Source organism: Thunnus maccoyii, chromosome 1 (genome assembly GCF_910596095.1).
Source record: "Thunnus maccoyii chromosome 1, fThuMac1.1, whole genome shotgun sequence".
Classification (NCBI taxonomy): Eukaryota; Metazoa; Chordata; class Actinopteri; order Scombriformes; family Scombridae; genus Thunnus; species Thunnus maccoyii.
In genome coordinates this window covers 68,792-83,517 of record NC_056533.1, presented here as the reverse complement: position 1 = coordinate 83,517, position 14,726 = coordinate 68,792, and the positions used below count along the sequence as shown (strand labels likewise).

Genomic DNA, 14,726 nt, shown 5'->3' with positions numbered 1-14,726 from the left:
ATTAACGCCCTAGGAGGAGATAGCGTTTCTTGGGGGGGTCCAAAATTGGCACAAAGTCATACTTTGATGGGCATATTACGGACTTCCTGTTGGATTTAGGTTAGGGGTGTCAGTGTATGATTTGTAGGTCTTGACGAGACGAATAATTGAGTCTTGGTTCAATCTCTCTACTCTCTCTAGTTTTAATTGCCTTCCTTAGTGCAGCATCTCTAGATTTCATTAGTTTCCACAAATTTTTATTAAACCATGGTAAATTGTTTTTATTTTTAGATTTTATCTGTATCCTCACAGAGTTGATTCTGTGAGTAAAAGTATCACAGCCATAGTCCAGATCATCAGAGGACAGTACATCATCCCAGTTCAAGCTGTTAATTTCATTGATAAAGTCTTCTTGCTTAGCTCTGGGTATGCATTGAAGGATCATTGTCATCGTTGCCATGGTCCTAAATCTATTTTTAGTCAGTTTTCTCACACACAGGGTAAGGTTATGATTAGGGCTGTGCTAAAAACTCACTATGGCAACATATTGCGGTATTTATTTTCATGATTTACTACATCAATTTCCTGCTCCAAAAATTGTTTTTTTGAAGAAAAAAAAAGGAATGTTTTAATCGAGTTGTGAACTACAACCTCGGCTTCATTAGATGTCGCAGTACAGCTCGTTGCCTCAAATTGCCGGGTGACATTTCTCATGTTTTGCAGACGAGGGCAATGCATGAGAGCCATACTGGCAGTAACAAAAGTAAGTAATGAAAGGGTGCTGCAACAAGTCACTCAGTGACTGATGCTGTAAATAATGTATTTTGAAATACTGAAAATGTATAAAAAACGATGAATAATACTTAATTGTGATATTATTGATACTGCAGATGCTGCAAAGAAATTGAAAACCACAGAGGACCAGGCAAAGGAGGAGATGGCAAGATAAAAAGAGGAAGCTCCCCTGCCACTTGGTGTCAATCCACTGGACTGGTGGAAAGAGCATCAGAGTGAGTATCCTCTCTTGTCACACATTCCAAAGAGATACCTGTATATCCTGAGGACTAGCGTCTCCTCAGAGAGAGTTTTTTCTACTGCGGGGGATATTATCACAGCACAGAGGAGTGCACTTACCCCAGACTATCTTGATCAAATTCTGTTCCTGAACAAAAATCTGAAGTCAAAGTAGGCCTGCAATTGTATCCATGTTTTTACAAAGGGTTCATATATCAAAGTATAGTGGACACATGCAAATAACATTTGAGTTGGACTACAATATGTTTACGGTTTATTTACATCATACTGACTATTTTAGTTTTATTAATTTTGTTTATAAGAAAACTTAATATGCACTATTTTTTCCTCATACATTTCAGATCATTGTGTTCAATGACAATAAGGAGTACTTGTACATATGCACTTTATTTTCATATGTCTACATTTCAGCTCACAGTCCTCTACGAGCCCCAAACCATCCTCAGTGAGTTCACTGTGCACTTTATCGTCTTGTTTTCAACAACTTATGCACTTTATTTTCATGTTTTCAATAGTGTGTCCACTGTTTCAGTGTGTCCAGTTAAAGTGCAACAGTGCACTTAAATTTCATTTTTCATTTTGATGTTATGGCAGCTACATCTGTGTGTTTGGTAATTTGCCAATATCATGAAAAATAAATTGGAAAGGAAATTTTGAATTATATTGTTTTGATTAAATTTGTCTGCTGAATTATCAATATAATGTGATGTGATGTATTAAAACTACCCAGATCGTACACAGAAACTTGTATTTCAGCTCTGTTTTTACATTTTCAGTGAACTATGCGGAATATTGCAATATACTGCAATATGCATCATATCGCAATGAATCGTGATATAATCGTATCATGACCCATGTATCGTGATGCGTACCGTATCGTGAAGTCCTTGGCAATACCCACCCCTAGTTATGATCTGATCAGCCAGTGATTAAATTATAACTAAGTTATTCTTTCTATTTTTTTAGTAAATATCAGATCAATTTGTGTACTGGAGCATTTTGCAATCCTAGTTGGACCTTTTACTAGTTGTTCTAGTTGGAATTTCTCTGATCATTTTTAGTTTTTTACTCTTAGATTTATCCTCCCAGTTTACATTAAAATCACCCATAAGTAATAATTGTTGAGATTGCACTCCTGCAAGACTTCTGTGAGTTGATCATAGAAAGTGTCATCTGCAGAAGTGGACCTATACACACCTATGATGTTAAAGGACATTTGTTGGGATAACATTACTTTTATCCCAACATATTCTAACATGTTATTTGCAGTGTAAACCATTTTGGCATTTGATGTTGTCTCTCACATAAAAAAGCACCCCTCCTCCTCTTCCATCAGGTCGGTCTCTTCTGAAATGTTGGTATGTGGACATCGTGAACACACTTGCAGGAGTTGTTTGTTTCAATCATGTTTCAGTCAGACAGAGAAAGTCCAGATTTGAGTCAGACAGAAGATGAGTTTGCTGATTGCTCTTTGCAGTAATGCTTCTGATGTTAAAATGTCCGCAGAATAGCCCCCTCGGTCTCAGCTTCGGGTCGCATAAGACCTTTGCATGATTGACAGTTTGGAAGGTTTTGAATAACCTCTGCCTCCTCACTGCAGGGTTTCGACGCACAGTGGTGTCAGCAGCAGGTTTTGTGAGAGAGACACTGGACCTATCAAGGTTTCCACAGCCCAGTAGTGAAAAGTTATTCATTGTGACATCATGCCTGGTGTTAAAGTTTAGTCTGTTAAGGGAGAAGCCTGGCTCAGAAAGTTGCTGCTCATTCATCACTGGCACCAGAGGAGTCCAAGACACACTCGGGCACAAATCAGCATTGAAGTTCTGCAGTTCTCCAGGGGTCACTGGTCCAAGAATTAACTGAACATCTCCGAAAAGCAGGAGCAGCATGAAGAGGAGACCTGCTATTCTCCAAAACGGGGTGGCAGATGACCAGTCCACTGGATCGGTGATTCGCTCTAGTACCTGGGCTTGTCAGTGCCACAGGACAGAGGAATAGATTGCAAAATATCCCAGTAAGTTATGATGAAAACTCACTGTAGGAGCGTCAACTGGCCATGAGCCAGCATTTGTCCCAAGCTCAATCACTTGGTGTCCCAGCTGTTTCCCATCAATGTTGATTGCTCTGGCCAGGCAGACACGTACAGGCAATACAACAGTGAGTACCAACAGTAGTCCATAAAGCACTCAATGAAACACAGCCCAGGTCCTTTTGCTGATGAAACACTGCTTTAAACTTGACACAGTTTTTGACAGACATGCTCTGTGGTACGATAAACGGCCTCGTAGGACAGTCCTATGTAGCAATCCTATCCAGGATCCTGCTGGCCCAAGGGTAGAAGCTCCTCTTAAGCCCCTCAGCACCAGCCCGGTGCACCCGGAACCTCCTGTCGACCTCAGTGGGGGGAGAAAAGGCCTCCATCCGGGCGGTTAGGAACCCCAGAAGATCCATGTGGCCAGGACATTTCCTTCGATGTTGAGATGGATGCCAACCTTGGTGTCAAAACTCAGTGCCCAAATCATTTTTTCACATTCACACACTAATTTTCACTTGTGGATGCAGCAAAATGCTTGAACTGTAGGCTTTCGTAAAGGAGAGCAGCGCCACAACAGCAATGGGCTAAGGTGGATCAGGTTTATTTTTAGCCCATATCAATCCATTAACATATCCTCGGACTGGCTCAGATACTGATCCTTATGACTGGTTCAGGTAATCTCTAGCTTTAAGTTTATTCTATTGTACGCATTTAACTGCAGTGATTCTGTACCAGGCTCTGAGCACTACCAACACAGCAGGGCTGTGACATGTTGTAATGATATGCCAAATGTGACATTTGGCATATCATTACAACAGTGCTGCTTGAAAGTTTGTGAATTCTAGAATTTGCTGTTTCTGCATAAATATGACCTAAAATGTGATCAGATTTCCATTCAAGTCCTAAAACTAGATAAAGAGACATCAGTTAAACAAATGAGACAAAAACCTTACACTTTTATTTATTGAGGAAAATGATCAAATGTTACATATTTGCGCGTGGCAAAAGTATGTGAACCTCTACCATTATCAATTCATTTGAAGGGGAAATAAGAGTTGGGTGTTTCAATCAATGGGATGACAATCAAGTGTGAGTCTGGGAGGCCCTGCCTTATTTGAAGAAGAGAAATCTCAGTCCTCACTATCAAAGTCTGAGCTTCAAAACACAGATTTGTGGAAGTGCATCATGGCTCAAACACAGGAGATTTCTGAGGACCTTAGAAGAAGAGTTGTTGATGCTCACCAGGCTGGAATGGGTTAAAAAACATTTCTCAAGAGTTTGGACTCCACCAGTTGATTGTCAGGCAGATCGTGTACAAATTGAAGACATCCGACACCATTGTTACCCTCCCCAGGAGCGGTTGAAAAACAAAGATCACACCAAGAGGAGGAGGCCACAACGGACCCCAGGGTAACATCTAGGAAACTAAAGGTCTCTCTCTCTCTCTCTCTCTCTCTCTCTCTCTCTCTCTCTCTCTCTCTCTCTCTCTCTCTCTCTCTCTCTCTCTCTCTCTCTCTCTCTCTCTCTCTCTCTCTCTCTCTCTCTCTCTCTCTCTCTCTCTCTATATATATTTTCATTGTTACGCAGATGACACCCAATTATGTCCTTTAACTCCCACATAAATCAAATCTCAAGGACTGCCTTTTTTCACTTACGTAATATCAAAAAAAAAAAAGGCACATCCTGTCCCTAAAAGATGCAGAAAAACTAGTTCACGCATTTGTTACTTCTAGGCTGGATTATTGCAATTCCTTATTATCAGGCTGCCCTAACAAGTCTCTAAAGACTCTCCAACTGGTCCAGAATGCAGCTGCACGTGTTCTGACTAAAACTAGAAAAAGAGACCACATTTCTCCCATTTTAGCTTCACTACATTGGCTTCCTGTTAAATTTAGAATAGAATTTAAAATCCTTCTCCTAACTTACAAAGCCCTTAATGGTCAGGCACCATCATGTCTTGAAGAGCTCATAATACCGTATTATCCCACTAGAACACTGCGCTCCCAGTATGCAGGCTTACTGGTGGTCCCTACAGTCTCTAAAAGTAGAATGGGAGGCAGAGCCTTCAGCTATCAGGCTCCTCTTCTATGGAACCATCTACCGGATTCAGTCCGGGGTGCAGACACCCTCTCTATGTTTAAGAGTAGGCTTAAAACTTTCCTTTTTGATAAAGCTTATAGTTAGGGCCGACCAGGCTCGCCTTGGATCAGCCCTTAGTTATGCTGCTATAGGCCTAGACTGCTGGGGGACTTCCCATGATGCACTGAGCTCCTCTCTCCTCCTCTCCATCTGTATGCATTCATGTAACATCAATGCATGTCACTAACTTTGCTTCTTCCCCGGAGTTTTTTGTGCTTTCTCATCTCACAGGAAAAGCTAAGTCCCGGGCCGAACCTTCGCGGTCCTTCACAGTCCTGATGGCATCCTTCCCTGGCTGTTGCTGCTCGTGCTTGTTGTTGTTGTTGTTGTTGTGATTTTTTTTTTCTTCTGTCCCCCCTCCCCCTTTCCCTCTCTCTTTCTCTCTCTCAACCCAACCGGTCAAAGCAGATGGCCGCCCACCAAGAGCCGGGGTCTGCTTGAGGTTTCTACCCGTTAAAGGGGAGTTTTTCCTTACCACTGTCGCCAAGTGCTTGCTCATGGGGGAATTGTTGGGTCTCTGTATATTAAAGAGTACGGTCTTGACCTGCTCTATGTGAAAAGTGCCTTGAGATGACTTCTGTTGTGATATGGCGCTATATAAATAAAAATTGATTGATAAAATTGATATATATATATATATATATACAGTACAGACCAAAAGTTTGGACACACCTTCTCATTCAATGAGTTTCCTTTCTTTTCATGACTATTGACATTGTAGATTCACACTGAAGGCATCAAAACTATGAATTAACACATGTGGAAATATGTACTTAACAAAAAAGTGTAAAACAACTGAAAATACGCCTTATATTCTAGTTTCTTCAAAGTAGCCACCTTTTGCTCTGATTACTGCTTTGCACACACTCTGCATTCTCTTGATGAGCTTCAAGAGGTAGTCACCTGAAATGGTTTTCACTTCACAGGTGTGCCCTGTCAGGTTTAATAAGTGGGATTTCTTGCCTTATAAATGGGGTTGGGACCATCAGTTGTGTTGTGCAGAAGTCAGGTGGATACACAGCTGATAGTCCTACTGAATAGACTGTTAGAATTTGTATTATGGCAAGAAAAAAGCAGCTAAGTAAAGAAAAACGAGTGGCCATCATTACTTTAAGAACTGAATGTCAGTCAGTCCGAAAAATTGGGAAAACTTTGAATATGTCCCCAAGTGCAGTCGCAAAAACCATCAAGCGCTACAAAGAAACTGGCTCACATGAGGACCGCCCCAGGAAAGGAAGACCAAGAGTCACCTCTGCTGCGGAGGATAAGTTCATCCGAGTCACCAGCCTCAGACATCGCAGGTTAACAGCAGCTCAGATTAGAGACCAGGTCAATGCCACACAGAGTTCTAGCAGCAGACACATCTCTAGAACAACTGTTAAGAGGAGACTGTGTGAATCAGGCCTTCATGGTAGAATAGCTGCTAGGAAACCACTGCTAAGGACAGGCAACAAGCAGAAGAGACTTGTTTGGGCTAAAGAACACAAGGAATGGACGTTAAACCAGTGGAAATCTGTGCTTTGGTCTGATGAGTCCAAATATGAGATCTTTGGTTCCAACCACCGTGTCTTTGTGCGACGCAGAAAAGGTGAACGGATGGACTCTACATGCCTGGTTCCCACCGTGAAGCATGGAGGAGGAGGTGTGATGGTGTGGGGGTGCTTTGCTGGTGACACTGTTGGGGATTTATTCCAAATTGAAGGCATACTGAACCAGCATGGCTACCACAGCATCTTGCAGCGGCATGCTATTCCATCCGGTTTGCGTTTAGTTGGACCATCATTTATTTTTCAACAGGACAATGACCCCAAACACACCTCCAGGCTGTGTAAGGGCTATTTGACCAAGAAGGAGAGTGATGGGGTGCTGCGCCAGATGACCTGGCCTCCACAGTCACCGGACCTGAACCCAATCGAGATGGTTTGGGGTGAGCTGGACCGCAGAGTGAAGGCAAAAGGGCCAACAAGTGCTAAGCATCTCTGGGAACTCCTTCAAGACTGTTGGAAGACCATTTCAGGTGACTACCTCTTGAAGCTCATCAAGAGAATGCCAAGAGTGTGCGAAGCAGTAATCAAAGCAAAAGGTGGCTACTTTGAAGAAACTAGGATATAAGACATATTTTCAGTTGTTTCACACTTTTTTGTTAAGTATATAATTCCACATGTGTTAATTCATAGTTTTGATGCCTTCAGTGTGAATCTACAATTTTCATAGTCATGAAAATAAAGAAAACTCTTTGAATGAGAAGGTGTGTCCAAACTTTTGGTCTGTACTGTATATATATAAATATCTCCATTCACCATGAGGGGTGGTGTGTCTTTCTCAAGCTTGGGTCCTCTACCAGAGGGTTCTGAGCAGTATCTTAGCTGTTCCTAGGACTGCACTCTTCTGGACAGAGACCTCAGATCTTGTACCTGGAATCTGCGGGAGCTGCTCTCCGAGTTTGTGGGTCACAGCCCCCAGTGCGCCGATTACCACTGGCACCACTGTTGCCTTTACTCACCACATCTTTTCTAGCTCCTCTTTCCTCCCTTGGTATTTTTCAAGCTTCTTGTGTTCCTTCTTCCTGATGTTGCTGTTGCTTTGGATTGCTAAATCTATCACCACTGCCTTCTTCTGTTGTTTGTTGATCAACATGATGTCCGGTTGGTTAGCCATCACCAGTTTGTCAGTCTTGATCTGGAAGTCCCACAGGATCTTAGCTTGGCCATTCTCAACTTCCTAAGGAGATGTCTTCCACTCTGACCTTGGGACTTCCAGCCCATACTTAGTGCAGATGTTCCTGTACACTATGCCAGCCATTTGGTTATGGCGTTCCATGTACACTGTTCCGGCCTGCATCTTACACTCTGCTATTATGTACTGAATTGTCTCAGGAGCATCTTTGCACAGCCTGCACCTGGGGTCCTCTCTGGTGTGGTAGATCCCCGCCTCTATTGATCTTGTACTAAGTGCCTGTTCTTGTGCTGCCATGATTAGTGCTTCTGTGCTGTCTTTCAGTCCAGCCTTTTCCAGCACTGGTAGGATCTCTTGATATCAGCCACTGCTTCTATCTGTTGGTGGTACATGCCGTGTAGGGGCTTGTCCTTCCATGATGGTTCCTCCTCCTCCTCCACATCATTGGATTTCTGCTGCCTGAGGTATTCACTTAGCAGCTCATCTCTATCATATTTTGAAACATGATTTAACGTCTGTGTCGTTGCCTGGGTAACTCCAGGTAGCGTAACTCCTTTTAAGGAATAGGGCAGTGCATAAGCGAGTGAGTGGTTAAGTGAGAGAGCGAGCGTCAGAAAAATGACAGTGAATGCGAGCAGAGCAGAAGAAAGGGTTAGCAGGAAGTTGTCAATCTGGCAGTTAACAGTGTGTCAGTTAATAAATGCTGCAACTTGTCAAGACCAAGAAAAGTTGCATCTGTTGTTTCCCCAACAGCTGGAAACGTGAAGGGGATTAGCTCCAAAGTTAGCAACACTGGGTTAGCCTAACCTGATGATGCAGAAATGTGTGGCTGTGTGGCAGTCCTCCTTTACTTTTGGCCTATGGAATTGCCAATCAGCTACAAACAAAACAGAATTTATCCAAGCACTTGCTAATATGACAGACATTCAGGTACTAGCCCTGACTGAAACCTGGATCCGTCCAGAAAATACTGGGTGCTGGACTTGGGATGAAACCCTCCATACATTGTGAGGAGCTTTCTTGTCTTGATAGCAGTGGCCTCTATCTCCTCCTTTGGCCAGCTTATTATACCAGCGGGGTATCTGATGACTGGCAAGGCGTACATGTTGATGGCCCGTATCTTGTTCTTCCCATTCAGCCAACTTTTCAGGACCTGCCTTACTCTGTGTAGGTATTTGGCTGTGGCTGACTTCCTTGCGGCCTCCTCCAGGTTCCCATTTGCCTGCGGGATCCCAAGGTATTTGTAGCTGTCCTGAACATCTGCAATGCTGCCTTCTGGTAGCTCAACCCCTCGTTCCTGATCACCTTCCCTCTCTTCGATACCATCCGACCACACTTATCTAGTCTGAATGACATTCCGATGTCGTTGCTGTAGATCCTGGTGAGATGGATCAGTAAGTTGATGTCTCGCTCTTTCCTGGCCTACAGCTTGAGGTCATCCATGTAGAAGAGATGACTGATGGTTGTTCCACTTCAGAACAGGTATCCATAGCCACTCTTTGTGGTGATCTGGCTGAGGGGGTTCAGGCCTATGCAGAACAGCACCAGGGATAGTGCATCACATTGTTATATGTCGCACTTGATGGTAACTAGTGCAATTGGCTTTGAGTTGGCCTCCAGAGTTGTTTTCCACAGCCTGTTGATGTTGTACATCTCCAAGCATTCCAGTATCAGTGTGTGGCATTGAGTTGTAGGCTTTCTTGTGGTCAATCCAGGCGGTGCACAGGTTGCTCTGCCTGGTCTTGCAGTCTTTATTGTCCTGGCTTCTGCTTCCTCTGTATCTCTCCAGGCAGGTAGCCAGAGCTGTGAGCCTTTGCTTGGCAGTCTCCAGTGTACTTTGTCACCTAGCCTTGGTAATCGGCTACAGGGGTGCCGGGTGTCCAGTTTAGTCATGATTTTCAATCTGAGGTCAGTCGCCCTTGTGTAAAGGGAATCTGTGTCATAAGGGCTTGTTGGGGCTTGGTACCCAATCTCTGAGTGTGGGGATGATGATGATATCTCCCCTCTGACATGTCATACTGGCTCTACCTAGCTGTGGCATGTTCGTTGTACCTCATCAATCTCTAAATTTGATAGCAGTTGCCATTTGCAGATGTTGCTACACTGGGCTGGTGTTCTGTCATCTTAGAAGTTGGGTTTTGAAACATCCATATATCCCACAAACTCCGCATGAAGCCCCTCTCACTGGGGTCACTTGTATGAAAGCATTCCAAAAGATCCATATTCTCTGCTCTTGTCCGCCTATGTCTTGTTCCAGTGAACAGTGTTGAAATTAAAAGATATTTTATTATCAATGCTTGTCTATGTTTGATTTGCAGTGGAACAAAACAAAAAAGTTGTGAAAACAACTGAATTCATACTTAATCTACAAAGACATTCTGAAATAGCCTAGACAAAATTATTGGTACCCTGTAGAAGTTGTAAGAAATAATTGATTTGTAGTGATGCTTTAAGCAGACTAATGCGTTTTAATTAGTATCACAGGTGTTTTCGATCCTATAATCACTCATGCAGGCAGTTTAAAAGGAGAAAACTCACTCTGCTGTTTTGTGCCACTGTGTGCATCACAATGAATATGGAAAACAGAAGGAAAACTAGAGAGTGGTCTGAAGACATTAGAAAAAAGGTAATAGCCAAGCATGGTCAACGAAAAAATTACAAGACCATCTCCAAAGAACTTCATGTTCCTGTGACCACTGTTGCCAATATTATTAAGAAGTTTCAGGCCCATGGAACTGTAGCCAACATCTCTGGACATGGTCACAAGAGGAAAACAGCCCTGAGATGGAACAGAAGGATTGCTCGAATGGTTAAGAAAGAACCAAGGAAAACTTCAGTACAGATCCAAGGTGATCTTCAAGCTCAAGGTACAATAGTTTCAAGGTGCGCTATCCGTCACTGTCTGAATAAAAATGGGCTCCATGGTAGAGGACCCAGGAAGAGCCCATTTCCAAGAGGGAGACACAAAAAAGCCTGGCTGGACTTTGCCAAAGTACTTGTTGAGCCACAGTCCTTCTGGGAGAATGCGCTTTGGACAGATGAAATAAAATTAGAGATTTTTGTTAAATCACACCCACCCTTTGTGAACAGAAGAAAAAAATAAGCCTTCAGAGAAAAGAACACCATGCCTACTGTGAAAAACATGGAGGAGGTTAAGTGACGTTCTGGGGTTGCTTTGCTGCTTCAGGTACCAGGTGCCTTGAACCCCTGCAGGGCACAATGAAATCAGAAGACTATCAAGGCATTTTGGAATGAAACATACAGCCCAGTGTCAGAAATCTTTGTCTCAGTCGCAGGTCATGGGTCCTCCAGCAGGACAATGACCCCAAACATATATCAAAAAGCACCCAAGAGTGAATGAGAAGAAAACGTTGGACTGTTCTGAAGTGACCTGCTAAGAGTCCTAATCTGAATCCCATTGAACATCTGTGGAAAGAGCTGAAACTTCCAGGTGGGAGACAGCACCCATTAAACCTGAGAGAATTGGAGCAGTTTGCTCAAAAAGAGTGGGCTGAACTACCAGTGGAGTGTAGAAACCTTTTCAGAGTTACAGGAAGTGCCTGACTGCAGTTATTGTCCACAAAGGCTGTGCTACAAAATATTAAGTGAAGGGTACCAGTATTTTTGGCCATGCCATTTTCATTTGTTTTATTGAATTAAATAATGTTAAGTTGTAAATCAAAGTTTCAGTGCAGTGGAAACTGCTTACAGTGATCACATCTGTCTGGGTCAAACTGATCACTCTAAGAGGATGATTAGTATAACCTATTTTTTTTCTTTTTCTTAATTTCTCATGCAGATTACTGTCTAATTGACATTTGTAAACATAGCACAAAAAGTGAGGAAATTTGTGTTTGGTAGATGATTTTTTTGTTGTAACAATGCTTCTTGGCAATAAATCTTATACCGTTGGAAAGCCTGTTTATTTCCCTTTTAAATGGTGCCACATTTGTAAGGAACATGCATTTGTGGGATGAGCAGCAGAGCTGAGTATGTGGCTTGCGCCAATGAAAAATTTGCCAAATCTTCTCTGCCAATGCCAGACAGCTTATTTTGCTGTTGCTATTGATTCTTGTTTTGAACATCTGGTACCCCCAGGGCTGCCAGGAGGCCTGCCATGACTGCCTTTCACCATCAGGCCCATTTGCACTGGTGTTGGCAACACATGCACTGGAACCAGAACATGTGGAGGAACATTATGTTCAGCGATGAGTCCAGATTCTGCCTACGGCAGTTGGATCATAGGGTCAAAGTGTGGAGAAGATGTGGAGAATGCTATGCTGATTGCTGCACCGATAGAGTAACATCTTTTGGTGGAGGCAGTGTGATGGTGTGGGGCGGCATCTCCCTCACTGGAAAAACGAGGCTTGTCATCATTGGAGGCAATCTCAATGCAGAGAGATATTGAAATGAGATTCTGCAACCAGTGGCAATCCCATATCTCCACAGTCTGGGACCGAACTCTATCCTCCAAGATGACAATACTCGCCCCCACAAGGCGGAGTTTACCTCCAGAATTTGGGAGTGGAGAGGATGGAACGGCCTGCCAGCAATCCTGACCTCAACCCCATTGAACACTTGTGGGATCAGCTTGGGTGTGCTGTTCGTGCCAGAGTGACCAACTCAACCATGTTGGCTGACTTGTGACAAATGCTGGTTGAAGAATGGGATGCCATCCCACAGCAGTGTGTGACCAGGCTGGTGACCAGCATGAGGAGGAGGTGCCAGGCTGTTGTGTCTGTGTATGGTTCTTCCACACGCTACTGAGGCTCCTGTTTGTTAAATGAATAAATTGTTAAATTGCCAATATGTCTTGTTTCTTCCATCTTCAATCATCCAATCCACCAAACAATGTCAATGGCAGAATAAGCTGTTTGGCATTGGCAGAGAAGATTTGGCAAATTTTTCATGGGCGCAACCCACATACTCAGCTCTGTTGCTCATCCCACAAATGCATGTTCCTTACAAATGTGGCACCATTAAAAGGGAAATAAACAGGCTTTCCAACAGTATAAGATTTATTGCCAAGAAGCATTGTTACAACATAATAATCTACCAAACACAAATTTCCTTACTTTTTGTGCTATGTTTATATTTATTACATGAATATAAAGTAATGAAACGGGCAGCTTCTCTATTTACTGAAATTTATTGACTGTTTTAAAATACAGTAGAGTTGTTTCAAATGCTTGTTGTTTTGCTGCTGCATCTTGTTGGCTCGTTTTTAGCAGTTTGTCATAAGCTTCAAGGAGGCTACATTTGTCATTGAGAGTAATGACTTCCTTTCTTTTGTTATGATTTCAATGTGCACACAGCATCAGCCTCAGGTCACCAGCTGGCAGCAGACGGGTTGTGCAATGTGCGTTAGGCTGTGGGGAAGGGGCCACAGGGGCGCTGCAGCGAGAAAGTTGAACCAGAATCGACTTTTGTAGAAATGCAATCTGTAATGCTGTACAACTGGAAGACAAAAACATTACTAGGAAGAGGGGAGGACATCTGTCTTCATTTGATGTTTAAAGTTGATGTTTCATTTAAAGTTAAAAGTAAAGTTAAGCTTTGCTGTCGGCTTCCCGACTCATTTTAAAAAAGACGAGAAAGAGAGAGATAGAGAGGGAGAGAGGGAGAGAGAGAGAGAGAGAGAGAGAGAGAGAGAGAGAGAGAGAGAGAGAGAGAGAGAGAGAGAGAGAAGCAGTGGTAGAGTGAGCTGAAGAGTGGATGAAGAGAGCGAGGAGTGGTAGCGAGAAAGCCAGTGAATGAGAGGAATAAAACATTATTTTCTGATTGTTTCACTATGGTTACAAAAAAACACCCCCACCCTGCACCTCCACACATCCCTGCAGAGGTGCTGTGGCCGCTAAATACACATCACACGTGTATTACGGGAGTAAGGTAAAAAGAAAAGTTAAAGTTAAAATTTTTTTCCCATATGTTTTCATACATGAAAAGACCCAAAGTGAGCACTGTAAGCGGACTACTTGATTACCAAAAGCAAATTATTTAAACAGCAAATGTATAGGAATGACTCTGTCCTGAGCTTTTTGATCTACATATGCGGTTGATCACTGTAACTGTGAGCACTATAAGCGATTGCCACTGTATATTAAATGTGAAACAAAGAATATATATAATGGATACCATATACTTCTGTAAGTTTCAACTTAATACAGAGAAAATTTTGTTTTTTTAAAAAAGGGTGTATATATATATATATATATATATACACACACACACACACAGACACACACACACACACACACACACATACATCTCCCATACATACATATATATGTAAATATACATATATATGTTAACCCATTAGAAGAAATGAGTGCCAACCATAGACAAACCTGTTTGTACTTTTCCACATTGACACCCTCCAGCTGGCTGAGGCGAACCAGGTTGGTGCCCACCAGAATCCTTAGCTCTTGTCGTTCCTTTTCTCTCTTCTCTCGATCTCGGCTGTGACCCTGATGCTGCATTCGAACCCATAACTTGTTCATTTCCGCAAAGTTCAGAAGGACAAAGTCGATGGAGTCATTGATATCACCAGTCATCTCCTCCGATCCTCTGTGGAGTAAAGGCCACAAGTTTAGTACATGGATGCATGTAAAATTTTCAAAGACTAGGTTAAAAACACACTGATACATTGTGACATCTATGTTTGCGAGGCATCTAAAGTGTAGGGATGGATGACACAGTGTGATGCAGTGATTACATAGGAAGATGTTTCCACCATGAAATATCTTTTTAAGGAATATTTCAACATTAACAAAGTTCATGTTCAGATCAATCATACTTCTGTGAGTGAAGTACAGAGCTGGAGTCAAGAAATGGTTAGCTCAGTTTTGTATTAAGACTGGAA

The 14,726-nt window shown here is 42.7% G+C and overlaps 1 protein-coding gene across 1 annotated transcript in view; it reads right to left on the bottom strand.

Annotated features, from left to right (window-relative positions):
- Nucleotides 1-14,726, bottom strand: part of vps35 (VPS35 retromer complex component) — a 58,934-nt gene that overhangs the window by 19,719 nt on the left and 24,489 nt on the right. The window contains exon 6 of the mRNA XM_042404114.1: nt 14,212-14,431. Coding sequence (XP_042260048.1) covers nt 14,212-14,431 — 220 coding nt within the window. The remainder of the gene's footprint in view (nt 1-14,211; nt 14,432-14,726) is intronic.